Genomic DNA, 26255 nt, shown 5'->3' with positions numbered 1-26255 from the left:
GTGGTTCTTGGCCTTCCCTTTCTCTATAGCCATGTGATCAGGAGGAAAAGGTCAAAATCTGAGTTGATGGACATCACAGAGGTTCATTGCTCAATTTGTCTGTCAGTAATGCTTCACTAAATCAAGTCTGAACACGGAATCTTTCCTGACTGACTTCTTGTTTGTGTGCAGGTTGTGTGTGGGCAGGACCACAGTCTGTTTAGAACCAAGAAAGGTTCAGTCTATGCATGTGGATGGGGAGCTGATGGACAAACAGGTAGGAACTCAGCTCAGCTTGCTTTTCAGGCAATTAATGCAATTATAGCAAGCTGTCCTAATTGAGAAGTTGTGATGTGTATTTGTCATGTATGTGTGGACAGAAAGGGGCTGCTGATGTTTCCAGTTGTGTGTAGATGTTTTCAGTACTCTTGTGCAACCAAACTGAGACAATCCAGTTCATTTTTGAGGAGCTTTAGGATGCTGCCCTGGCAATCCAAGCATGCAGTCAGAGGAGAGTGTATCAGTGTTTAAAGCTTCTGAGGGGATGTAGATGTGACATGGGCAGCTTTGCTCTTCAGTTTTGGGGTGGCTTTGCCTTCCTGATTCTTGTTGTGGGGTCTGTTCTGCTCTTTTGAACTGACAAACCTTGGTAGCTGTTGCATGTTTTAGCATGGGATCCTTGGGCAGGCCCTTCTTGTGGTGGCTTTTGCTGCAGAGAACTTCCTCCTCACAGTCATTCCTACTGTTTATTTGTTTTGCTGCTCCCAAAACTTTCTTCCCATGATTCTTTTGTGCCAGTATAATGTAACCAGGCTCTCATCTACATTCTGATCTCTTTTCCATGCAGCATTTTGTCCTGTGAAGTGTTTGCTTCCCAACCTCTTCTGCCATTTCCCCTGCTGTTGTCTGATTGCAGTGTGCTGTCACTCATGGCTCTCCTTGCAGAAGACAGGATGTGAAACTTCATCCCTTTGGGATACCTGCCTGCCTTGGTTATTGCTCTTCAAACAATTTGGTCCATGCAGACAAGAGATCTGGAACTCTCCAGGGTGTGATTGTATGAAGTTGTTGTGTACTCCAGAGAAGTGGCTTTGGCCAGGGGAGGTGGTGTTTGTGGCTGCTGGACAGTAAGCAGTATGGACAGAAAGATTTATTTCAGAGGAAGGGTAATTTTGTTATAGCATGACAGAAATAGTCCTATGCAGGCATTAAAAGTGTGTCTGGAAGAAAATTTTTCATAATCTCTACTTTTTTTTCCTTTCAGGTCTTGGACACTATAACATCACCAGTGTTCCTACTAAGCTGCAGGGTGACATTGCTGGAGTAAACATTATCCAGGTCTCCTCCTATGGGGACTGTTGTCTGGCTGTCTCAGATGAAGGAGATGTCTTTGGCTGGGGAAACTCAGAATACTTGCAGTTGGCTTCTGTGACAGAAACCACACAGGTCAGTTGACCTGAGAGTGTGTTTTTATGTGTTTCAGTTGAGCTGCTGGGCACAGAGTTAAAAATTACATGTTTCTCCCTGATCTGGGGTCTTTTGACAGCAGATACAAACACCATTAGCAGACTGTTTTTACATAAGCTTACAAAACCAACCTGACATGTTTGTGTAGCTTTAGGGGGCAGTATGTTTGGTAGGCAAAACTTTGTCACCTCACCCCAGTTTGTTAGCCTAAGAACTCCATGTTCTTCTTCCTCCATCCCATGGACTTTGCACTGAATTGAGACCCAGCTCAAGTGCTTTTGCTAATTCCAGTACAGGAATTAGTTTTTTGTCTGGCTAATCTAGGATTTCAAGTGATACTAGTGGTGATCCATATGGCCCTTAGAAGTCCCTTCCAGTCAACCTTGTAGCTGGAGAATTTTTCATGGACATCCTTTAGTGGGTTTATAACTGAGTCCTAAACAAATTAACAAATTCCAGTGTCTCACAGATAAAAGGGTTTTTTTTTAGCAAACTTACATGGGGCATTGGCAGAGTGCTGTCTTCACACTGGGCATTGTACTGCTGGGGTAGTTAGGCTGTTGGTCTCATGTTACAGCTACTTCAGGAAATGGAGTCAAGAAATTAATCAATAATCAAGTTACTCTTGGCAGAAGACCAAGAGCAGACAATTATATTAGAATAGCTTTAGCAAAATTTTAGAGAACTTTTTTTCCTGTGCCTCTCCTGGTGTGACTTTAGGGCTAAATGCTGTGACCCATAAGGCCTGAGGACAGCAGTCAGGTTATGCAGTGTAGCATTTTCCTGGCTGGGTGTGTGATGGAGGGCTGTGGCATCTGAAATGGAAGAATGGCACATTTGCTAAAAATGAGAGTCTGAGCTAAAATATAAATACAGTCCAAAGTGTAGAATGGCAGAGCTATAAAATTGAAGATTGCTCTTTACATGTCAAGCTGTGTATGCATGTTGTGTTGGACTGTACCAAATAAGTGTGATTTTCTTTAAGTAATTTTCCCTAATATGTTAAAAAATGCCACTGCAGACTGAATTTTAGTGATCTAATCCAGTGTGAAGACTTGAAGACATGCTCACCTATTGACCTGCCCATTGTGTCTGACTTTAAAGGCCTTGGATAAGCAGCAGTTATTAGTCATTCTCAGCTGTGTTGCCATGCATGGATGCTTTCTAGTAGATAACTTTTTCCACCTTGTCCTCACCTTAATGAATTTCGTGTAGATTTTTTTTTTTTTAGTTTTGGGACTTGCACTAATGTTATAATTCAGGCAATAAAGGTTGTATCAGGATCCAATGTATGTAAGCTCTAACCAGAATTAGAGAACAAATTAAAATGTATGTCTAGTTTGTGGTTTGCCTTGACTCTAACAACTCCTCTGCAATCTTGTGCAGGTGAATGTTCCCAGGCATTTGCCATTCAAGATTGGGAAGGTGAAGGAGGCTGCCTGTGGAGGGACTGGCAACATTGTGCTAACAGGTGAATCTTCTAGAATCATTCACTTGGTGCAAGGCTGCACTGTAGGTGGATTGTAACATTATGAAACAAGTATCTTGTTTTTTGGAAACGGGAAATACTGTAAGCTGTGAGGAGAGCTGGGAGACTGAGAAACATGATTTAAGAATGTGTAGAGGAGTTGTTGAGTTGTTTTCACTAGTGCAGAGCATTGCTCCAGTGTGTGCTGTTGTGAGTGCTCTGCAGGCTGGAGCAGGAGCATGGCAGCTGTTTGCTCCTCTGGTCTCTTGCTGGCCATACTGAGTATGGCCTATGATGAGTATGGGTATGGGGAGGAAGTAAGGCAGCATTGAGAGAAGGTAGAGCCCTTCAGACTCCATATTGGAGAAAGGCTCCCAGTATTACCAGTTAGATTGTGCCTGGGCCAGTCTGACCCTCGCTGCTGGGCCAAAGGCAGCAACTGCGGTGTATCACCCCAGAGATACCTTGGCTTGCTGGAGATTGCAGCTGGGCACTGAACAAGTCCAGGCTTGTAAGGAACCCCGTTTACCTCAGGAGGAATGGCTTCAGGTGATGGTGAAGAGAAAAAGGAGAGGATTCTGCTGGAGGGTTTAATGTCCAGAGGTTTATTCCATGGTTACAGAGGTCTGAACGTGAGCAACTGCTCCAACAGAACCTCGGCCGCATGCTCTGATCACCTTTTTAAGCTCAGGGACAGGGGGAGGGGAGGTGCAGGTGAGCCACCAACCAGGTGAGAGGGGCAGGGTCTCAGGGGAAGGTGACACCCAGACAGGCCAATGACCCCTGGGCATAGGGGCATCCTTTGAACTTGACCAACCACACGAGGCCGTGCTGGAATGTTCAGCCTGATTGACAGGACTCACTCAGCATGGGGGCAAGGGGGAAGGGAGAGAGGCATAGGCACATCTGGGGAAATGACCTGGAAGGCCAAAATGGGACATTACAGCACACCACAACAACTCCATACGAATCTGACATGTTTATAAATAATGAACTGGGATGGAAAGAAGAGAGTTCTGAGAACAGTGAAACTGCAGCAGGTCCTTAGTGCCTGTTCTTTGGGCTGTCAGTGTCTGGGGAGCACAGCTGGGGGGTTGCTGCAGGAAGGAGTGAGGGAGGGGATTGTGTTACTTTCTTGGAGGATTATCTCCATGAAGATGTTCATATTTATAATGGAGGTTTTGTGATGACCAGAGCTTCTAATCTGCAGGGACCAGAGCTAGCTGACATAGAAATTTACTATTTTTTATGCTTGTTGCCTTTCCCAGGCACCCACCTTAAGGCAGAATGCCAGGCAGAGTGACATCCAGTTGCTGGTTTGGGCATGTCTGTCAGTGCCCACAGCTTCACTGCCACTTGAAAAATCATCAAAGAAGAAAGCCATGATAATAAACTCTCAACCTCTGTCCCATCAGTCAGTAGGATTTTATCCAGCTCACTCTTGTGCTGGCATTATTTCCCCATGAAAGTTCTGCCTGGGGGGCTTGATTTGCTTGCATAGCTTAGAAGAAGATTGAGGCATTTGGATGGGCATTTTTTGCAGATTTTAAATAATCAAAAAGTGTTAGACTGAGTTGGAAGAAAGGAAAACATCTCTTTGGTTCTGATTAACTTTTGGTTGTGGCATGAATTTCACAAGCACAGACTTTCTAACAGAATTTGTTCTTATTGTAATGCAGAAGAAGGAAATGTTTTTGTCTGGGGATATGGAATTCTTGGGAAAGGACCAAACCTAACAGAGACAGCAGAGCCAGAGATGATCCCACCCAGCCTTTTTGGCTGCTCAGACTTCAGCCCAGACACCCGTGTTGCTCATGTTCGCTGTGGGCTCAGCCAGTTTGCAGCCCTTACAAGTAAGTTTCTCATCCTGCTCCCATGGAGAGGTCATGTTGCTGTGTTACTGGTAGAAGAGAAAAAAAGAAAAAAAACCAAAAAACCAAAAAAACAACAAACAAACAAACAACAACCACAAAAAAAACAAAAACAAAAAACAACAACAACAACAAACAAAACCAAAAAAACAAAAAACCCCCCCCAAAACAAAAAAACAAACAAAACAAAAAAAAAAAAAAAAAAAAAAACCAAAAAAACCCACCACCAAACCAAAACCAGAACAAATCCAAACAAAAAAACCCCACAAAACCACACAGCCCAAAAAATGCACCCATATTTCTTGAAACTGAAGGCACACTGGAATGCAGCAGCAGGGAGCCAGACAGGTGTCAACATGGTTCCTGGCATATGTTTTGTGCTAACTTATGCTTTAATTGAGAAAAGTTTTTTGTATTAAGACAAATAACACTTTCTCATACACAAAATCCAGCAGATTTTTTTCATTTTCCTGTATAGAATGAGTCAGTTTGCTGCACTTACCAGTTTAGAAAATTAATGTGATGAATGAACAAACTAAAACTGAGTCTAAATGAAGGTAAATATCAGAGTTTCTTTACATTTCTGGCCAACTGAGTTAGCAGCCTGAGGTGGGCAGACCCAAGCATTTAATATGCAGAAGTTATGATCCTGTGCTCTGTGCACCCTGTGTGGGTTCCCAGCCCTTGAAGGGTTTGAAATTTGAAAGTCATTTAACATCAGGCAGCAGTTTCAGAGATCCAGCAGGCAGCAGGAAAAATGCCAGGGCTGAGTCCTTGGGGACAAGCAGAATGTGTGACACTGTCAGGTTGGTGCAGGGTGCTTGTAAGTGGCTCCTCTTGGCATTCAGAATGAGTTAGAACAGTGTTCTGGTGGTTAAATTATTAATCATACATAAAAGTTATGTTATAGATTGTGTTTTGGTTGTTTCTGCTGTGGAGCTGATGCAAACACTTCTGAGATCTGTGTGTTTTCCTGAGGAGCTCAAAACTCTTCAACTCAACCAATTTTTGCCTTTCCCTTGCTGTCATTAGAAGGTCACTTCTTTCAGACAGTCACATAAGTAATATCCAGGTGATGGTTTGGGACAGATCTCACTGCCTTGCTCACTGGATTTGCTCTGGTGGTAGCTGATACAGATCAACTGCAGCTGTCTAACTTTCAGCACAAATTATTCACTTCACAAAAGATTCCCTGGAATTTCTGCTGCTGCACTCTTCCTTCAAATAAAATTCCAAAGCAGGTGGTGTAAGAGGGGGAAACAAAGCTTTGTGCACAAGTAAAAGAACTTGTTTCTTTTGCTGCTCATTAGGCATCATTTTCTCCAAACACAAGTACATTTATTGTACATTAAAGTAAATCTGGTAGCTGTCATACTGCCTGTATAACCCTGTATACTCCCAGAAATGCTGCAGCCACATTTGCCAGCATCACAAATAGAATTCTTCCTTTTTAATGACTGTTCTTTTCTATTTTTTTTTCTCCTGTGTAGACAGAGGAGAACTCTTTGTGTGGGGGAAGAATCTAAGAGGGTGCCTGGGAACTGGAAGAATGGAAGACCAGTATTTCCCATGGAGGGTAAGGATGGTGGTATTAAGGCCAAGAGTATATTCCTTGGCTAGTTTGTTATCCTGAGGGCAAGGACCATCATTTGCTGTGTGGTTTTGAGTAATTCTCAAAGGAGTGGAAGGCTAAGATGACCATAGGAGTGCTTTGTTTTCCAGAGGTCCTTGTGGAGCCTGGGAATGGAGATATTCAGTAAATGTTTTAGTCTGCTGTGCCAGTAATGATTTTGAATCCTAAAACAGCATCTGGTGCTGTGCCACCACATCTGAACAGTTTTTAGCTCCTTCCTGTCCACCATCATCTGCTGCTACTTTTACTGCCTTTTCCCTTTCCAACCTGCTCTTGTGTTTGTATGTGCTGCAAAGGAAACATCAGTATTGGCCATCTGTCCAAATCATTGCTCACCTAAATTAGGTGAACATTTTGGTCTGTAGTGGCTACAGGTCCACATAGTGGTGGGCTTCCTTCTCAGCTGTGTTCAGAGCTGTCTCACAGTGCTTCCAGTTCCACTGCTTCCTCCCAGCTGGCTCTGAGAGCCAGACTCAGTGGATGTAGAAGAGTCTTTGCTTCTGGAGTTCAGCCTAACAGCTGCTCCTGGTCTCCATGAAGGCCATGTAGGAGATGAGGGAGGCAATCAGTTGGACCACCCTGGAGTCCCTGTCTGTGTGTCTGAACTTGCAGTAAATGTGTTTCTGTAGTATGATTTCTTCTTTGTTTAAAAATGAACAAAACCAGACCAGCTCTGGAACGTTTGCCTAGAATCACACTGCTGTGGCTGGGTGGAATTTCTGAATTCATTTCCCCAGATGTGGACACTGGGGGTTATGGTCTTCCTGTCTGACAGTACTATGGCACTGTGCCAGGATCCTTGTCTGTCACCTCCTGCCCTAGAACTGGCTGCTGTCCTGTCTCTTGCCTCTGAGGAAAAACTTGCTTTTTTAGACTCTGCTTTCCTCAAGTTTGAAGTCAGTTTTAAGTGAATAAGCTTCAGGAGTGAGGAGCTGGTCTCAACATCAAAGTACAAACTGCCTTAGGCTGAGTTGAGCCTTTGCCTTGTTCCAGCTCTTGCTGATGAAAGAAGAGGCAAATCCCTGTGGTGCTTGGGCAGATCCTCTTCCTCATGTCTAGATTATGCTCTGTTCAGTCCTGCTGCTTCTGCTGCTGAACAGATGGGCTGAGGCTCCAATCTCCTCTCTCTGCTAGTGAGCCTGCTCCTCTTTCTCCTTCCAAAGCTTTGTGTGCTTCTGTGAAGCAAAGAGAGGAGTATTTCACAGCTCATGCACAAGCCTGCCTGGTGCTGAATCTTGCTCTTTCTGTGCTTTCAAGTTGGTACAAATCCCAGTGAAACTAGCTGGCATGTTGAGTGGGAGGAGGATGAGAAACAGGAAATGCCAGGTGTGATAAATAACCCACTGTGCTGTGTTTCACCCAGGTGACTGTCCCTGGTGAGGTGGTGGATGTGGCCTGTGGAGTTGATCACATGGTGAGCATGGTCAGGTCTTTCACCTAGGGCTGCTGCTGGGTCTCAGCACTGCTCCAGGGCCATGCAGGGACTTGATGACAAGCTTCTTGCAAAGGAAAACTCATTTTATGAAACCAAGTGACTGAGCAGAGACAGCCATAGCAGTGTCTGGGTGTGTTCTCATCCCTGCATCTCTGGAATGGCATGGCCTGGCCTGGCTGCAGGAAGGAAGCACATTCCCTGAGGAGTGTGGGAATGCAAGGAGTGCTCTGGCTCCTTCCTGATGAGCTCCCAGAGGATCTGAGGCCCAGCCCAAGCTGGTGAGCCCCTCTGTGCCTGAAGATGAAGAGCATCTCCCTCAAGGAAGACTGGCATGGGATGAAATCTGCAGCACAGGACATTGAACATGGACATTTCCTTTCACCAGCTCTGGAGTGTCAGCGTTGGGCAGAGCCAAACTATTTCTCAAGGGAAAGGTTGGGTGGTTTTTAATGACTGTTATGGGGAAGAGTGATCATGCTAGGTCTTGAAGCTGTCCTGGGTGGCCACCCTGAGCTGCACTGTGCCCAGGCTGGTGTCCTGTGCAGAAATGGGATGCACAGTCCTTGCCTGAGGCAGTGATGTGTCTCTGGGCTGTGGAAGGCTTTCTGTGTTAGTGCTAAAGACTGAACACCAGAGGAACACACTCAAAGAGTGAGAACCTGTTTGCAGGGGTAAGTACTGTCAAATAGGACAACAGGCTCTCTGTGCTGGAGGACAGATGGATGGTGACAGCAGCCAGTCCAGCTTATTGAGGGAGGCTGGAGACAAAGCCCTGCAAAATCAGTGCTCAGGATGGATGTGAGCAGTGCTCACTGCCCCTCAGGTTCCTTTTTCTCCTTGTGCTGATCACACATCACTGCCTTTGATTTATTTTGGATTCCCTACGCCCTTTCTGTTTTCAGAGCTCTGGCTCTCAGTTGCAATTAGCAGGGGATTTCAGGATGGCCTAGCAGGGGAAGGAATCTTGATGGGTAAGAAACAGAGCTTCATTCCTTGGTGCCTTTGTAGCAGTGAGGTGATAGAGATGGGATGCAACAGCTGTGTGTTACTGTAGCAGGCACTTACCCATCTCACACCCATGTGTGGGAAACTCTCTCCTGTGAAACACTCCAAACATCGGGCAGAGTTGTGTCTTTTCTCTCTGTGTGAGATATTTCTGGTGTGCAAACTATTTTGGTGGAATCCAAGCTAGTAGATTTTCAATAAAGTGATTATAAAATCTTTATCAGTAGTAATAGGAATGTTCTTGAGCATGATGTGCTCGTGCATTGATTGGGTCTGCATTTCAACTGCAGCATTTTGGTTCACAGTTGTGTGACAGGAAGCCATTTCTGTCAGCTGAGCCAGCTCCACACCTGCAGGATTTACAGTGATGTAGTCAGGCATTGCACCCATGGGACTCCACATATATTGGCTTCATTAGATGGAATTCTGTACCAAAACTTGGTCTGTAAACTTTACCTTGATTAAATAAGTTTTGAAGGGTTTGCATAAATTATTGGAAAGGTGAACCAAAGTACATGGAAACAGAGCCACAGCTTTTGAATTGTTGATGTTCCTGTGTAACAGATGTTGCTGGGTGGGTGAGGCAGAACAGAAAGCTGCTGTGAAACTGGCAGACCTTCATTATGCTGGACTCTCATTTGGCTGGCCTTAATTTACACCTGATTCTGCATGTAGCTTGGACAACTTGCAGTGCCCAGGCACGTCTTGTTGGCCTCATGGGAGTGGGCTTGCCCTTTCAGCTTGAGGAGGCTTATCAAACCATGGAAAACATGTACAAAAACTGGTGAGAAAGGGGTTAAAAACAATTCCCTTCATGGATGTTGCTGTTGAGGTGGGCTGGTTAGTGCTGGGCTCTCAGCTGCTCTCATTTCCAGCTGTTTCCCAGTGCACTTTGGGGCTGGGACTTCTGAAGAGCTGGGTTCAGTCCTGGTGCTGCATTCTTGCTGTACAATAAATTGCAAATTCTTTGTGTTAATGAGATGCCAGTGAGGTCTTCAGCCCTACATAGGAGTGTTGTATGGCTTAGTGCATGGGGGGTTGTGCCTTCATTGTGGTGGTTGTGGCATTCTCAGCCATGTTGCTGGTGGGAACAAGGTTGGTGGCAGTGAGGGCAGTCTGGCAAGCACCAGCACTTACCCATGTTTGGTTACAGTGTGGGGGGAGCATTTTGACCTTAGCCAGGTGCCCCCCAACCTGCTGTGCCATCCCTCCCCCATCAGCAGGACAGGGAGAGAGAATCTGCAGGAAAAAATGGGTTAGAGCAAGGACAAGGGACCTGATACCATCATGGGCACAGCAGACTCATGGTGGGGAAATTGTTTTATTGCCAATGAAGTAGAGCAGGGTAAAGAGGAATTAGTGTGTCTAAATAAAAGTCTCACAGTACATTTCCCACACATCTCCCTTCTTCCCAGGCTCAGCCCTGCTCCTGATTTTTCTCCTTCCTTCATCTCCTCTGCTGACCTTTGTATCTACATGGTTTCTGTCACAGACTTACTCCTTTCTTTTGGCTGCTGCTGTGCAGCAGTTCTTCCCCTTTGTAAAATACAGTTCTTTGAGAGCTGCTGATGGCTCAGTCTTAGCTCAGAAAATGAAAACACTTTCCCTGCCACACCCCCTTGTTATTGAAGGCAGATCCAACCTGTGTGGCTTTTTGCTCCTCCTGCTCCCACACAGGAGCCCAGCTCTGCTGGGGTAGCTTCAGGTCACTGCCATTGGGAACTGCAAAGCAACTTTGCATCATTTTGTCCTTCAAAGTATAGCAAAGTAGACAGCCCAAAATATACCAGCATCCCTAAATATACCTGCAGTGAGGGAGTGTCTGGGCCAAGGATGCACATGGGGAGCAGCTCAAATTAGAACTAGAATAACCTACTTGATTTGGCATTGATTGCACAAGTGATTTACCTCAGATCAGCACTGTGCTGGTGTGTTGGGCTTAAAATAGCCCAGAAGGGCCTCAGGATGTTCCCCTGGTGCAGAGCCCTGTGCAGGACCAGCTCCAAGCACTGCAGGGGCCCAGGGTAGAAGCGAAGGGAGAGGACCCATCCTCTGATCAGCATTGAACTCTGATTTATTGATCCACCAGGCACATTTTATAACAATGTTAATTAAGTTCATATATATTGCAAAACCCGAGCTCATCATAGGTTACAGATTAAACATTAACCCCTCCTTTTGTTTTCAATACCTGTGGTTTGTTATTGAAACCAAGATTTATTTTCTCACCCTGTTATGAAAGTTCTCAAGACCTCCATGTTTGTCAACTTTTGCTTTCCCATACCAGCCAAGGACAGAATGTTTACCTGTTATGAAAAAACAGCCTGAGAACTTCTGCTGTTTACAGAAACAGGCTGTGAGAATTTGCTCTTCACAGCTGCCTTTTCCATCAGCTGTATATGATTATGGCATGTCTGAACAAAACTCTATAAGCCATTTCTGAGCAAAATTCTCCAACAGCCCAGCAGGGTTGCCACAGTGCCTGAGGAGCTGCAGGAAAGATGGGGAGAGGTTCAGGCACAGGTGCCCCTGCACAAGCTCAGCCTCCACAGCCCACCATGCCAAGGGGTGCTGGCAGTTCCTGCTGGAGAGCTGGGTCCAGCATGGCCCTGGGCTGCCCTGCTGGTCTCATCTGTCAGCAGGCTGAGGGATAAAACACATGAACACCTGTTAGACAAGGATCATCTTAGGCACTTGCTGTGCTACAACAGACTTCTCTACAGGATCCTTCAAAAACAGATGAGTCAGAGAACTGGTAATTAGCCTTTGGCATTCAAAATACTCCTGGAACAATATTGCTTCACCGTGCTTCATCATAACCCATAAAAATCTATTTTTGTAGTGTTTTTTGCAAGGGGCTGGAATCTCCCTCCAGTGCCACAGCACCTCCTGCTCAAAGGGGTGAGTCTGGGCAGGTGAGGTAAGAAAAACACTGATGGGAGAAGGCATCAATGTCTTTGGGGTCTGGACACCAGTCCTCAGTCCTCTCATTTACCTTAAGATGCCATTTGCTTTTGTGAGGAGTTGCAGGCAGTGTTGAGATTGTGGCAGCGTCTGTGTTGATTTATTTGGGTTTTTGTTTTACTGGATTAAACCCTTGAGGCAATGCTCTGCATTAAGGCTGCATTCCATATTAACAATCCCTCAGATAATTTCTTACATGGATGTTTTAACACTTGGTCACCAGAGTAAACAATGGATTGCACTACACTAAAAAGGAGATGCTTTTTTTGACTACAGTTTATGTGAGTGAGCTGTTCCCCTTTAAACATCCACTATAAATGGTTAAAGCTGTGGTAGGGTGAGGAGATGTCTGATTTCACTGTTTTTCTTGCACATTTCACACAGGTTGTTCAGCTTTTCCTTGCAGACCATGTGACAGTGGTGCTGCTGACTGAGACTCAGGACCCACAGTGGCTGCCCTGAAACAGTCCCTGAGGAGGCTGAGCTTGTTCCCTGCCAGTGCTGGGGTGCAGGGTCTGGGGGTGTCCTGCCAGGACCTCTGGGGGCTGCCCAGACTCCTGGGCTCCTGCACCGTGCAGTGAGCAGGTGAAACTCACCTGGCAAATGCACCAGCAGCATCCCACTGACCTCTTATTTTAAAGGAAGAGCATAGGGCAGGTTGGGTGGTCTCCAGAAAACAGCTGGAGGATGGAGATGGTGGTGGTTCTATCTGTGGGGGTACAGTGCACCCAGAGACAGGACCTGGACACCAGAGAGCCCCAGGGATGTCTGCAGCCTTCATAAACTGTGTGTGAGAGTGTGAGCCCTGCCCTTCATGGCTGTAGGTGAAAGAAATGAGTTACATCTTCCAGACAATGCCAAGCTCTGCTTTATTTTCATCAGTTTGATCAGTACAAAAGCAGACAGCATAAGTTTCACTTTTTATTCTTTTTCGATTTAATTACTTTACAAAGTACAAAATATACTGTCATTTCTTTTGGAACATATTAGGATTTTTTTCTTTTTTTTTTCTGTTTTGTTTTATTTTTCATACAGTACATGAATCTCAGCTTTTCAGCATAAGACCAGCAAAGAAAAGCAGCATGTGCACTTGCTGGGAAAGCAAAGCAGCCACTGCTCAGCTCCACACCATGTCCAGTGCATGATCCCAAGCTGCTGCCACCACTCCCTGTGCCTGCTGGTGGGACATCCCCCCTTGTGCAGAGGGCATGGAGGCAGCTGGTGCATTCAGGGTCCCCTGTCACCCCTTGTGCCCCCAGGCTTGCAGGAACTGCCACCCACACTGGCCCCACTGAGCCCATGGCAGGTGCAAGCAGCCTTTCCATGGCTGCAGCCCAGAGCAGGAGCTGCACCAAAGGCTCCTCCATGTGCAGGATTCCCCCACCCTGTCTGTTTACATCAGATCTGGTAATGAAAAGGAAATAAATACACTTTTTTTCCTACCCTCCCCAGTGAAAGGCTGTGTGGGGTTTCTGAGAGGTGAGCAGGGAGGAGAGGCTGCAAGAGTTTGGGGTTCCCAGCCCCACTTCAGCCTGTTTGGTGTGTGCCTGAGGCCAAAAGTGCTATTTCACTTACAGAGCAAATGATACATAAATAACTTATTAAATTAAAAAGTCCTCAAGATTCATGGTTCCTCCCCAGGCTGGCCAGCACAGCTGTTCTAAGTGGTCGGGGATGAGAGACAGACCCTGATCCAGGCTGGGCAGCTTCTGCACCAGGAGCATCTCTGCTGTCTTGGCAGCCCTAGAAATTTGGGTCAGTGTTGTGTAGGTATCTGGAGGGAATCTGGGCTCCTTTGGAGTCCTTACAAAGGGGAGAAGGAGATAAATGCTCAGACTTGCTGAAGCCACTCAGGCTCTAATAAAGTGGTGCTGTGCCAGCCCCTTGTAACCAGCCCTGAACTGGAGCAGTGCTGGGGCTGTGACCCTCCCCTGTGTGACCCTGCAGGGCTGGGGGCTTGTGAAGCTGAGCCCAGAGGAACCAAACCAAAAATGTGCCCCGAGCACTGAGGGGGGAATGAGGCTCATCCTCCCTCTGTGCAGCTCCCCCAGAACTCACCCTTGAGGCTGCTCACACAGCAGGAGCCCACCTGGCAGTGCCAGGCTGTGCCAGGCTCACTGCAAGGGGGCTGCGGGTGCTCCCTGGGCCCTGGGGCACCAAGACCCAGATCCCAGCAGGAGCTGCTGGGTGCTGGGTGCAGGTGAACATGACAAGCAAATTGAGGTGATCACCCACCCTCTAATTCTAATGGAAACAAGGGGGGAATGGGTTAAACAAGGAGTTAACAGTAAGGGAACGAGACAGGCTCTTCCAAGGGCTGGAACAGAGTTTCTGTAGGTTCATCCTACTGTGAGTTACTGCCTGGCAGCCTCTTCTGCCTGTCCAAGAGCCATGGAGAGCCATGGTTGTCCTGGTGCCTGGGTCAGCAGGAGAAGTGTCCCCTCTGTGTCACTGTGCAGGAGGATGCACTGGCTGAAAACGTGGCTGCTGCTGTGCTAAAATGAACACCCTGCTCCTCATGTCCCACACCCTTCGTGTCCCACAAGCCCCAAAGTCAAGCCTGGAGCCCCCACACAGGGGAGGGATAACAATGCCTGGCCACAGGAGCAGGGACAGGGGACACAACGCTGCTGGCTGTGACTCCACAGTCCTGGGCTGGCAAGAGGCACCCTGTGCATTTCCAGGCATTAACCTGGGCTCCGATGGCACTTGGATGCAGTTCTCACACTATTACCAACAGCCATTGGATTGGCAGGATTAGCTTTAGCAGCAGTGGCTGGAGGATGAGAGATGAGGGCAGCCCTGGATCCAACACAACCAGAAGAAGCCAGAGGAGACTGCCCTGGGATGCTGATTTTCTGCCATGGTGTCAGTTTGCAATTGGAGAACAAATACAGACCTGAAGGAAGGAAGCACTGGCACATGGGTAGGTGGGGTTTGGAGGGGAACAAGGACATGACTCCTGTTTAATTCCACGATACAACTAAAAAAGGGCTGAGGTCATTGAGCTGAACCAGACAGTTCCTAAAGGTGAAGGAGAAATGGGCTCCTCCTCCTGCAGAGCTCCCTCCTTCATACTCTGAACTTCCTGCATCAGCACCAACTGACTGACACACAAGGCCAGGAAAACAGAGGTTTGCTCCCAGCAAGGAAATGTTAAAACTCAGGGATTTCTTCAAGAGCAGCCCTGGTTCAGTAGCCTGTCTGTCTGTCTGTCTGTCCTGCTGCAGGGAACATGCCATGCCCCAGGGCTGAGCCCTGCTGGGAAGGGTCCTGCTCTCTGTGCAGGTTGGTCCTGCCTAGAGGCCATGTCCCACAGTTGTAAGAGCAGCACCAGCTCTTCAGGCAATTTCAGTGATCTCAAAAACTCAACCCCATCCAAGGCTGGCATTAGAAATCATTGCAAGAAACAGCTGCAACAAAGGCTGCAGGTTCTTTTCTCCTTTGCTCTATAGGAACCCCTGGTTCCCTCCTTCAATGTCCCACATTGCAAACACTCCTGCTTTTGCCACTGACCACAAATCCACAGAGGGGACTGCTGCTTTTCTTTGGCAGAATGGAAATTCCCTTCCAGCTGATGAGAATGGCTCTGTGCAGGCAGCAGGATGAGGGAGCTCTGGGTTTACTGGGGCTGTCTCTCCCCTGTGATCTGGCCCAGAGCAGCATCCTGCAAGCCTGACCCTGGGGCTGCTTCAGCCTTTAGCTGGAAATGGGGCTGAATTCCCCTTTTGGGGCCCAAAGGAGCAATTAATGTTCACAGAAGCAACCTGGCAAGTGGGTGCTTCAAGCAGCATTCCCACAAGGAATCAGGTACCTGTAAAATGTTTTTCAAGTAACAAACGGAGTAGGAATCTTCAAGCTTATTCCTGTAACTACAGAAAGCTGGTTTAAATCCTCAGGATGCTGAAATAGAAGCAGAAAGCCAGCCAGAGCAGGGGGACTCTGAACTGCAGCCTCCAGTGGCATCTTCCCACAGGAGCTGTGCAACAGACACTGCCTCTGGCACAGCCACACAAGGAGGGAAGAAGAAACCAGCCCCTGCAAAGTGAAGGGTGAAAGGAGCCCTGGTTTTGGCATAATCTTTTAGGGTTGGGAGGACCCTGGTAAAACCACTGGGTCTGCCTAGAGAGGGACATGGCACCTGGCCAGCTCTCCATTAGAGGACAGGGCTGGACAGGGGGCAGGACATGCTCCTGCTCTGCTCTCAAACATAAATCAAAAATCTCAATCCTGCCTGATGCCTGATGTGCATCTCTATCCATGCCTGCTCCAAAATCCACCCACAGTTCATTTACAGATATTTGCAGAAAGCTAAAAATGGATGAAACCAAAACCCCAAGGGATCCCAGGGCACTGAGCAGCTGTTTTACAACTGTCCTGCCCCACACAGCTGGACAGGGCTGAGCTGGGCTGGCTGTGGCCATACTGGAGCTGTGCAGGGGAGGAGCTGCCATCCCTCTGCCACTGCCTTCACCTTGGCCTCAAAACTGGGCACTCCCAGCTGGGAGGAGGTGCCAGGGGCTTGCGTTCCCTCTGCAAACTCAGGGCATGCAGAAGCAGAGGTCATGGCTGCAAGAGAATTATGGAGCAGGGGGAAGCTGTTCCATGTAATTATTTGTTAATTCATTCCAGGCTTTGAACCTGAAATGACCAGGGCTGTCTAGAGAGACCAAGAAAGGATCTTGGCTTATATATGTTCCAGAGAGGTGCTGAACCCTAAAATTCACACCCTAAAATGAGAATGTACTTTGACACTTCATCCATTTCCCCTCCATACAACAGGGGCTGTGCATGGCTCTGTGCTCAGCAGAGCAACTGCAGAGGCTGCTCCTGCTGCAGCCAGGATGTGCTGATCAGCACCCAGGGCACGTCTCTCACTGCAGAATCCCTTTATTCCCCTCACCTTTGCTAACTGGAGCTGGTAGTTCAACCCAGCTGTGCTTCATAAGGATTAAATAAAGGAGGCCAAGGAAAGCAGAGTAACCCAAGATTATTTTCACAGTGAAGTATTTCCCTTGCAGGGAGCCTGGGAAGGTCCCACAGCCTTGCTGAGGATGTGCAGACTGTTTCCACACCAGTTCAGTGCTGCCAGGAAGCCTGAGGGATATTGCTGGCCCCTCACATACAGCAGGGTGCAGACAGACAGACAGACAGATGCACTCATGGGGAGAAGGTTTGGAAGTCTGGAGGCAGGTTTGCACATTTCAGCCAATGTAAGTACACCCCAGTGCATGCTACAATGTGTAAATACTATGGGCAAAGGATTACTGGGTTCTACTCTCCTGCAGATAATAAAAGTTTAATCCAATCCAGTGTTTGCAGGCAGGACTGGAACAGGTAAGTGAGATGCCTTAAGCTGCTTACTGGAGATGTCCACAACAGTCAAAGGAACAGAGAGAGAAGATATCCTCATCAGAAAATTACTTTTTGTCCTTTAGAGAATGCTGCTGGGGACTCCTTCTTTCAGGAATTAGCAGCAATGAATTCAGCAAACAAAGAATTTCTCCCTTTTCAGTAACAGAAAATACCAATTATCCAGTGCTGAGAGAACACTTGTGCTCAGTGAACAGCAACTGCACCAGTGCAGGACCAGCACCTCCTATTCACATTGCTGACCCCTAAATTAAGGAGTTTGGACAACCTGGTGCTCTTGAACAGTTCTGTGGGTGTATGGATGGGGAAACCCACAAGGATGGGAAGAACCCCTCTGGCCACAGAACCCAACCAGTGACTGGGTTCAAGCAGCCTCTTCTGCTTTTAACAGGATAAGATCCTTCAACACTTCCTTCTGTTTAAAAATAAACCACTGATTTCAGCTCCTCACAGGCCAACAAATGTGAATTCCCCAACAAATACCAGAGCCCTGCACCAGCCATGGGCTGTCACTGCAGAGAAACCCAGCAGGAAATCAACTCTTGCAGAGATGCTGGGGAAGGGCACCAGGAGGCAGCTCAGAAGGGGTGCTGCTCCCAGCCCAGGCCACCCCAGAGCCTCCTCCAGGTTTCCCCAGCTGCAGGAAACAGGGCTGCAAACAGACCAGCCCTACTCACAGGCTGAGGCAATTTAGGGCAGCAGCTAAAAGATACAGAAAGAAAAAGGAGTGGATTTCCTACAGCCTCTGTGCTTGAGGCACCAAACTGGAGAGGAACAGAATTCTCAGAATTTTCTGAAGCAGGGAGGGAAATCCAGTGCTGCTCCCTGCAAGGAGAGGAACCCCAGCTTTACTTCAGGTCAACTCCACTGCTGCTCTTCACTTAACATATGGAGAGAAACAGCAAGAGTGGAACTAATACTCATATTGCACATTACTTGAATTAAAAATATATGGTGAATAAATGTGTGTATACCCTACTCACTACATAGATGCCCACACAAGGGTGTGTGCCCAGAGTATGCACACGTAGTCTGTACATGTGTGTGAGTGCCCACACCATGTACAGGACACATCTCTACAGACAAACACGGGCATTTATAGGTGGGCAATAGTGACACACTATGGATTTCTATGGAAACAATATGTGTGCATATATATATACACACACACTTGCTCAGTAGAAAGGAATTTGTAGTCAAATTCTAATTGGGTTGAGGGACAAAGACAAAATTCTATTTAATAACAGCTTGGAAAGGTTGAGGCTGCTAAGGCCTTGGAGAAAGGAGGATGCATGAAGGCCATGCTCCCTTCCCCTGCCTACCCTCTCCTGCAGGGCTGGAAACACTTCTGCATTTTGCTGTTTGGTGAATTTTGTGCAACCAGAGGAGAGAGGGCACAGGGAGGGCCCTGCAGCATTGAGGCAATCTCTCATTAGAGCAGCCATGGCAGCTGCAGGTAATCCAGGCACCCAGCCAAGGGTGTCCACTGAGACATGTTCCTGCTTTATCCCCTCAGTACTGAACAGCAAAATGCCAGAGATACTCAGATTATCATAAGGAGAAAAAGACTCTTCCTTTAAAAATAGGAAAAGACTCTTCAACTTCTTTCCCACCCCTGGGGCTGGGTGCTGAGAGAGTGGGAGCTGTGGAGCAGCTTTAAAAGCCCTCCCCTATTGGGGTTCATTCAGCACTGGGGTGTCAATGGTGTGGTGGGATTATTATTACTATGAAAATATTTAACAAAGCCCCTCCAGAGCCCTTCCTGCAGAGCAGGTCTGATATCCAGCACTGCTGTGCAAGCTTGCACTGATCCTGACTTCAGGCTGGCACAGGGACAAGGTTCTACCAATGATGGCCACATTTGGAGTATCCCAGTTCCCACCAAAAAAATATCAAAGGGATACTAAAAGGAAAGTTGTCTAGAACAATTTTCTTGGATGTCAGGAAACAAAGATAAAAGGAAATAAGAAGGTGAAGCCAAGGACAGTTGGCAGCATCAGAGTCCCTCAATGGCATTTTACATCCTGTGAATTTTTCAGGCCAACTCTCCTATGCTGGGACATCAACCTTCCTTTGGAAGATTTGAAATACCAGAGCTTTCTACAGATTTCACAAATATAAGGCTGATTACCTTGGGAAAAAAATTTCATTTTCACCCTCTAAAATAGCCTGAGTGCAATGTTAGAAAATCAACCCTTTTTTTTTTGCTTTCATTTAAGGCTCAGTAAAGTTGTTGCTTGTTTCAAGTTAATTCCCTCCTATCCATGCTGAAGTCTTTTGGAAGCAGCACCAGCACATGCACAGCAACACCTGGAACTCTGATGCCAAAACTGGCATTTCCCAAAGGCTGGCAGAACCCAGAGCAGAAGGAAAACCTGTCCTGATGACTCTGGCATGGTGGCACTGTCCCTGCACACAGCAAAGGCTCAGGCTCAACTCAGCAGCTGCACAGCAACTCAGCATCCCCTGCCCCAGCCATGCTGCCAATCTGCCACCCCAAGGAGAAACCCTGACAACATCTGGGCTGAGAAGTCACCACTGGCCTTGCTGCCAGCCCAGCTCAGTGCCCTCAGCACTGGGCAGAGCCACAGCAAACACCTCCAATGCCTTCAGCACTCTGTGACAGCCCGTGTCTGTGTCCTTTCCAAACAAACACCCAGAGATGCACAGAGCCACATCTAGAATGAACCTTTAGTCCATAAATCTGGAGCGGATATAAACATATCATGTGACAATTCTGAAAACCCATGTAAGGAACAGCAGGACATCCTGCTTGGTAAAGCACTGAATGTGTGCCTCAGTGCTCCTCAGCAGGGATGCTGCAGCTCCAGTAGGGCCAGCCAAGGAAACTCATCCTTGCTTTTTCCCATGGATGCTCTGACTCCTTGTCTAGATACCACAAAACATCCCAATGGTGAAAAATCAGATTCGAAACTCCGAGTTTGAATCCAGCAGCATCAGAAACTGTAACTGCTTGGCCCTCCAGTACAGTGAATGCAGAACCAACCAAGCAGCTCTGTCTGTGTGTGTTTGCTTGTCCTACACACCAGTAAATCCATGCCCATGGCATGATCCCAGCTGCTTGCTTTGCTTACTGCCTCCAGATGAGTGCAAACCCCTGGCTCACAGCTGGATATGGCACAGCCTGAGGGAAATCCTGCCAGGGGCTGTCTCTGAAGCATGGCTGGAAAGCCCGCAGGAAAACAGCAAGATCGGCAAATTCTTTATGTCAAGCTTGAAGTGGAAGAAGGTAAGAAATTCAAGATAAGCAGGGGCTGGCAATCACAGCAGCAAGGTCCTCTGCAGGCAGCTCCTCCTCTCAGCAGCCCTTGATGCATGGGCACAGTGGGCAGAGTGCTGCACCCACACCTGGGTAACACTTCTGTCCCAGCACTGCTCTCTGCTGTCCTGCGCAGTGCTGCCACCAGGACACAGGTGCCACCGTGGGCCTTGGTGCCAGGCTCCTGCTGGCCCTCAGTTGTGGTACAAGCCACAAGAGAACACACTGCTGCTTCCCCATGGGAAAAGCCCCATCACCTTTTGTGCAGGACCAGATGCCAGCAGGTCTTCAGCACCACTCTGCTTTCCCCAGGCAGCAGCAATTTCCACCTGTGTGATGAAAAACTGCAGGAGGGTCCCCACAGGACTCAGGCACCTCCTGGCCCTGGCAGAGCTGTGGCTCTTGGCCAAGGGGGCCTGGATGTGCAAGAGCAGCTACCCAGGGACCCTGGGCAATCCTTTATCTCCCCATGAGTGCACAGTGGATGGGAAAAGCCTGAGGGGACAGGAGAAAAGAGCCCTTCCTCCTCTTGCTGGCCCTGAGGAACAACAAGGGCTGGGGGAAGGCTCTGATGGGGGGTAAGGGGACAACAGCACTCCTGGAGCAGGGCAGGAGAATACTTGGAGAAGTGAGGGAGGGACTGGAAAAAATTGACCCAAAGCAGCCAAGTTTCAATGCAGACACAAGTCTGGGTGACACCACCTGCCAGAGCTGGGCTCCCCCTGCCCAGACTTTCTCAGAGCAGCCAGGCTTTGACTGCAGGGAGAAAGAAAAAGGGGAAATGTCAAACAATTGGATATTTTCTTCTTTTTCAACACCAAATTGTTCTGTCAGGAGAAACAGAACCCTTTGCATCCTATCTCAACACAGGCAGTGATGGACAGTCCTCAGAAGTCTGATGCAAGGAGACAAGCCAGTACTATGCCAGATCTTTTCTGTTTAATTCCGTATTTCATCGTGTTTCTGGTTTTCAGGGCTCTCTGAGGCAGCAGTCTGTCCATCTGCTCTTGGCCCACCCCTCTGCTCTCACACTGGGCCCAGGGCCATCCGTGCTGGGTGTCCTTGGGTGTCCCCAGGCAGCTCCTTCCACACAGGGCACAGCCAGGGCTCACTTCACCTCGGAGCTGAACATCAGGAAACCATACAAACTCCCTTTCCTCCTGCCCCTCATTCATAAATTTAATAAAATAACAATAATAATAATAATAACAATAATAATAATAATAATTAAAACAAAGGCTTATTGGAGCTGTTTCTGCTCAACTTTCCACAGTCTCTTTTCATGTCACTCTCTGTAATCAGATTTTTCAAGAAATACTGTGAGAAAAAAAGAATAATAATAATAATAATTATTATTATTAGAATAATAAAAAGCATCTGGAACCAGCTCAGAAGATTTCTAATGCTTTTCAGCTTGACTGACTTGGAGTGCATTGACCACACCATTTATATTTTCTTCAGGTACCTGCAAGAAAACAAAAAGAAAGGTCATGTTCCAGCAAAAGGGGTGACAAGGAAAAGAGAGGCAGGAGACAAAGCCAGACCAGTCCCTGGATTCCACACTGTTGTCTGCTATCACAAAAGTTTCACACCTTGTTGGTGTTTTCTTATGGTCAGCCCCTCAGAGCACTGATTCTTTCTTCCTCACAAAGCAGCCAACTGACCCCAGCTCCCCCCTCACCCAGCCATTCCACTCTTTTATAGCATCTTCTTCTCACTGGTTACAGCTGTGGCCTGTTAAAGTCAGGCCTGCTCCTAATCTTTGATAATTGGCCCAGCTGCAGCTCCTTAGGGGTGAGATTACTTTCTACATTATCTTTATTTTCTTATATTCTATCCCCCTACAAGTCCCAAGGAGGCAGACACTTTGCTGGTTTTTGCTTACACCTGCAGTTCACTGAGAAAGGGCTCCATGTACAAGGACATCCCTGCTCACCCATGGTACCCCCAGAGCAAACACTGAGAGATGCTGAGGGTTTGCTGCTGTGTGAGGGATGGTGGGAAGCCAACTATGTTGGGGTTTCTCTTTCTCTGATGTTGCGGTGTGATGTCAGGGTTTGCTTCAGAAACCTCGGGTCCCTCCCCTGATAATTCCCTCCCAGGTGTGTCAGTCCCCTCTCCTTTCCATCCCTGACCCCTGCCCAGCACTGTCAGTCAGTCCTGGCATTCCAGAAGGGCACAGAGTGATTGGCAGATCCAAAGGATGCCCTCTACCCCTGGGGGGCATTGGGCCATCCAGGTGTCCTTTGTCCCTTTGTCCCTCCCCTCCTGTCCCTGCTTGGTGGCTCCCTGCCCCTTCCCTGCCCCTCTCCCCGGGGTTAAAGGAGCAGCAACCACGGGCTCAGGGAGTTCTGTTGGAGCTGGTGCTGCATTCAGAGGCCTGTGGGCCAGAATAAACCTCTGGATCCAAACCCTCCGTCAGAACCGACTCCTTTCCTTCACCATCCCCTTAAAGCTTCTCTGGCAGAGGGAAACCTGAGGAGCAGCCCCTGTTATGGGGGGAAGCTCCATCCCAGCACCACCAGAGCTCCTGCAGGCCTGGACTTGTCCCCACGGGCCCAGTGCAGCACCCAGCCAGGCAAAAGTGTCTGTGGGGTGAAACACCACAGTGCCACTGTTTGGATCAGCAGCAGGGCCAGACAAGCTCAAGCACGTCCTGTCCATCTATATTGGTATTATTCCAATACTCTCTGCTCTTCCTGTCCCCTCCTTTCCCTTCCCTTTGCTGGTGAAGCACTTGCAGCCAGGAGCTGACTCATGCCAGGTGCTGATGGATTTGTGTGGCTGCCTGAGGGCTCCATGAGGCTCTTGGGGCACCCTACAGGTTTGGGACCTGCAGGTGGGGATGGGAAGGCCATGGAGGGTGACAGGAGAACACACCCATCAAAAGAGGAAGAGAGCTACCAGTCTGTTTGTGGTGCTTTCTTATCCAGCCTTGTGAGGAGATTTAACCATAGAAATCGGTATTATTAATAATGACTTTTCATGCTTACTGCAAGAAAAACAAAACCTCTTGTAACAGAAGATGCAAAATATCTCAGAGTGACTGTCACTGGCAGAAAAGAACATCAAAAGTAAAGTTACATCTGGCAGAAAAGTGTGTCTGAACTCTACATAAACTCCAAGACACTGGCAGCTCTTGAAAAGGGGAAAGAGGACTGAGAGAAAAATAAATTATCCCTAAGTTTCTGCAAGAAGCCAATAAAATTCATATCAAGTAAATTGAAGAAGGAACTGTCTCCTCTACAAGGTATTTAAGGCCAAGACTACAATACCTGGATTCACTGGACACTCTCAAGAGGTCAGACAGTGGAAATACAACTGGTTATGTCTTTCTATGAGGTTTTTACCAAGACTGAGAAAAAAGGCCATGAGAAATAACAAGAAAAACGTTCAATTCTCCAATAGGAAGATGGAATAACAGCAGTCAACTCTGATGATGTGAGAACAGAAGTAATTTGGAAAGGAAGAAAATCATCTTAAAACAAGCATCCAGCAAACTCTTCTGGTTTAGAAGGAAAACTCCAGGGCACCTCCTCCATAGGGAACAGAACTTTGAGGCAGGACTCTCCACTGCCTCCCCTTCATCATTTTCCCAGCACACTGAACACTGCAGTGCAAGGAGCTGTTTGACTTTTCCTCTACATAAGATAATGAGAAAAGACATAGTTGTCAATGTGTTTAACCACAGCCAGCCCCAGTGATGCTCAGTGGGTCTCTCTGTCTGATTCCTGAGCACTGGCCAGAAGCAGGAGGAGGCAGCTCTGGGCAGCTCTGGGCAGCTGCTTTGACCTGCACAGACCCATCTCCTCCATGAAACACAGGGCTCCTTCACTCAGGCAAAATTCCTGACCCCCTAACAGCACAGAAATTATATCAATCACCCCACAAAAGTTTTCTCCAGGACAGATGTGCAAACAGTTTTGATTTGTAGGACCCATCCTAGTTTGCCACCAGTGGAGGAGTAAAGTTCTCCCTCTCCCTGCCCCCTGGAAATGACCCCTGTCCAAGGCAGCTGGTGCACTGTGCTCCCTTCTCAGGTGGAGTGCAGAACAAAGCATTGACCAGGAAGGGAGAACCAAAGCTCCAAATTACATCCCAGACACAGCTCCAGCCTCTCCAGAAGCAAAATGCTGGTGAAACAGAGCAAGACACCCGTGGACATGAGGCAGCAAGAGAAGAGTACCTGGAAAGGCAACTCTCCTTCCCTGCTCTCTCTAGAGGGAGCTGGTAACCATGATTCTGTCCAGCTTGGCCCTGCATCACCCAGGGGACACACCAGACACCTGGAGGTTCCCATCTCAACATTGTCTCCCAAAGGAATTTTGTCTCTAGCACAAGTCCTGATTACCAGGGCAAACATCTACAGCTACAGCATGGCAGGAAGATCTGAGTATTACACCCAGGTCAAATAAAAAATAAGTAACAAAAACCACCTTAAGATGCACAAGAGAAAAAATATCAAACCAAAGGGAACAGCACATTTTTATACAGTGCTCTAAATTGCTGACAACAGGTACTGAACGACCTTAAATAAAGAAAGGGAGAATTTAGAGAAAGGGTTCAAGATACATTTACTCCTCAAGGAATGTCACTAGAAGTCAAAGTATCTGGGTAGTAAACTTAAGAAAAACATGACAAAATCTAGGTCAGGATCTTGGCCAACAAAACCACCTTAGAGCAACAAGCATCCAGCCCAGCCAGCATACCCAGAGCAAAGTCAGGCAAAAAATGCCTGAACCTTCCAAAGGATGGAAGGGTTTGACAACTGGAACAGCACTGTCCAGGTGAAAAGGCTTTTAAAACCATACATAAAGAAAATGATAAGTAGCAAAATAAAACATTGAAATATTGCTTTGAGTGAGGAAGACCTGCAGACCTGCATGGCCCCCACACCCTGCCAGCTGCTGGGAGCAGGATCTGTGGGCTGGAGGCAGCAGGATGAGCACTCTGAGAAGGTGGAGCTGCCTGCAGAGTCATTGCAATCGTGTGGTTTAAGTTTTCAGCTACAGATCTATTTTAGCTGATAGGGCTGAGCTCTCACGATATGGCTTGACATGTAGAAGCACTCTGCATCTTGTGCTCTGCACAGAAAGTGCACACCTGGGGCAACACAATGGGCAGAAATGGGAGGCAAAGCTAACAGTATTGATTTTTAAATGGTGTTTTATTAGCTTATCTTATCAGCACAGTTAATATTAAAAAATATAAGACAAACATATATAGCACTCTGACCTTTGCTATCTGAAATAATATTTACTTTTACTCTTTACACACATGACCCATCAGCTGTGAATGGTTCACACCAACTGTGCAAAAACAAAGTCATTATAAAATCCCCAAACCTGCTCTGATCTCACTAGAGCTTTTACAGGTCAAAGGCAGGACCTCAATAGTGAATTTCCAAGTAATGGAAAGAGAAGTATAATGCAGTAAAGGGCACATTTAAGAAAAAAAAGGAATAGTATAAAGCAGCTGACTCCCTCCTTCAGGATTGGGGAAATGGGTTCCAAGAAAAATGCCATCCCATTTATGGCTACAGGCATTGCACTTTCCCTTTCTAGGGAAATTCCTCATTTTTCAGGGTGTCTTCTCTACAAAGGAAGAGCAGAGGTAGGCTTAGAAATATCAGTACAAAAAATGAAGAGAATTCTCCAAGGATGGCAAGACTCTCATGGTGATAACTGTGCTGCAACTGCTGATGGGCACTCATGAGAACAACCATGGGAACAACCTTATCTGCTCCAGAATCACCTTCTCCTGCTGTGCTGGCAATTCTT

General features: G+C 47.4%; 2 protein-coding genes across 4 annotated transcripts in view; one reads left to right on the top strand and one right to left on the bottom strand.

The window, feature by feature from the left end:
• RCC1L (RCC1 like) overlaps positions 1–26255 on the top strand; it is a 36567-nt gene that overhangs the window by 5931 nt on the left and 4381 nt on the right. The window contains exons 6-11 of one of the 3 annotated variants that reach the window (XM_058037777.1): positions 172–256; positions 1244–1425; positions 2833–2917; positions 4594–4767; positions 6276–6361; positions 16844–17035. In XM_058037777.1, coding sequence (XP_057893760.1) covers positions 172–256; positions 1244–1425; positions 2833–2917; positions 4594–4767; positions 6276–6361; positions 16844–17035 — 804 coding nt within the window. Of the gene's footprint in view, positions 1–171; positions 257–1243; positions 1426–2832; positions 2918–4593; positions 4768–6275; positions 6362–7781; positions 11727–12857; positions 17036–26255 lie in introns of those variants that run through there. The other 2 variants (XM_058037779.1, XM_058037778.1) reach the window with 2 other exon arrangements.
• CASTOR2 (cytosolic arginine sensor for mTORC1 subunit 2) overlaps positions 18568–26255 on the bottom strand; it is a 127130-nt gene continuing 119442 nt past the window's right edge. Inside the window, exon 9 of the mRNA XM_058037780.1 lies at positions 18568–21940. Coding sequence (XP_057893763.1) covers positions 21875–21940 — 66 coding nt within the window. The 3' untranslated portion in view covers positions 18568–21874. The remainder of the gene's footprint in view (positions 21941–26255) is intronic.

This window comes from Melospiza georgiana, chromosome 19 (assembly GCF_028018845.1).
Source record: "Melospiza georgiana isolate bMelGeo1 chromosome 19, bMelGeo1.pri, whole genome shotgun sequence".
Classification (NCBI taxonomy): domain Eukaryota; kingdom Metazoa; phylum Chordata; class Aves; order Passeriformes; family Passerellidae; genus Melospiza; species Melospiza georgiana.
The sequence above is the reverse complement of the archived record's forward strand: the minus strand, read 5'-3'. Positions and strand labels throughout refer to the sequence as shown.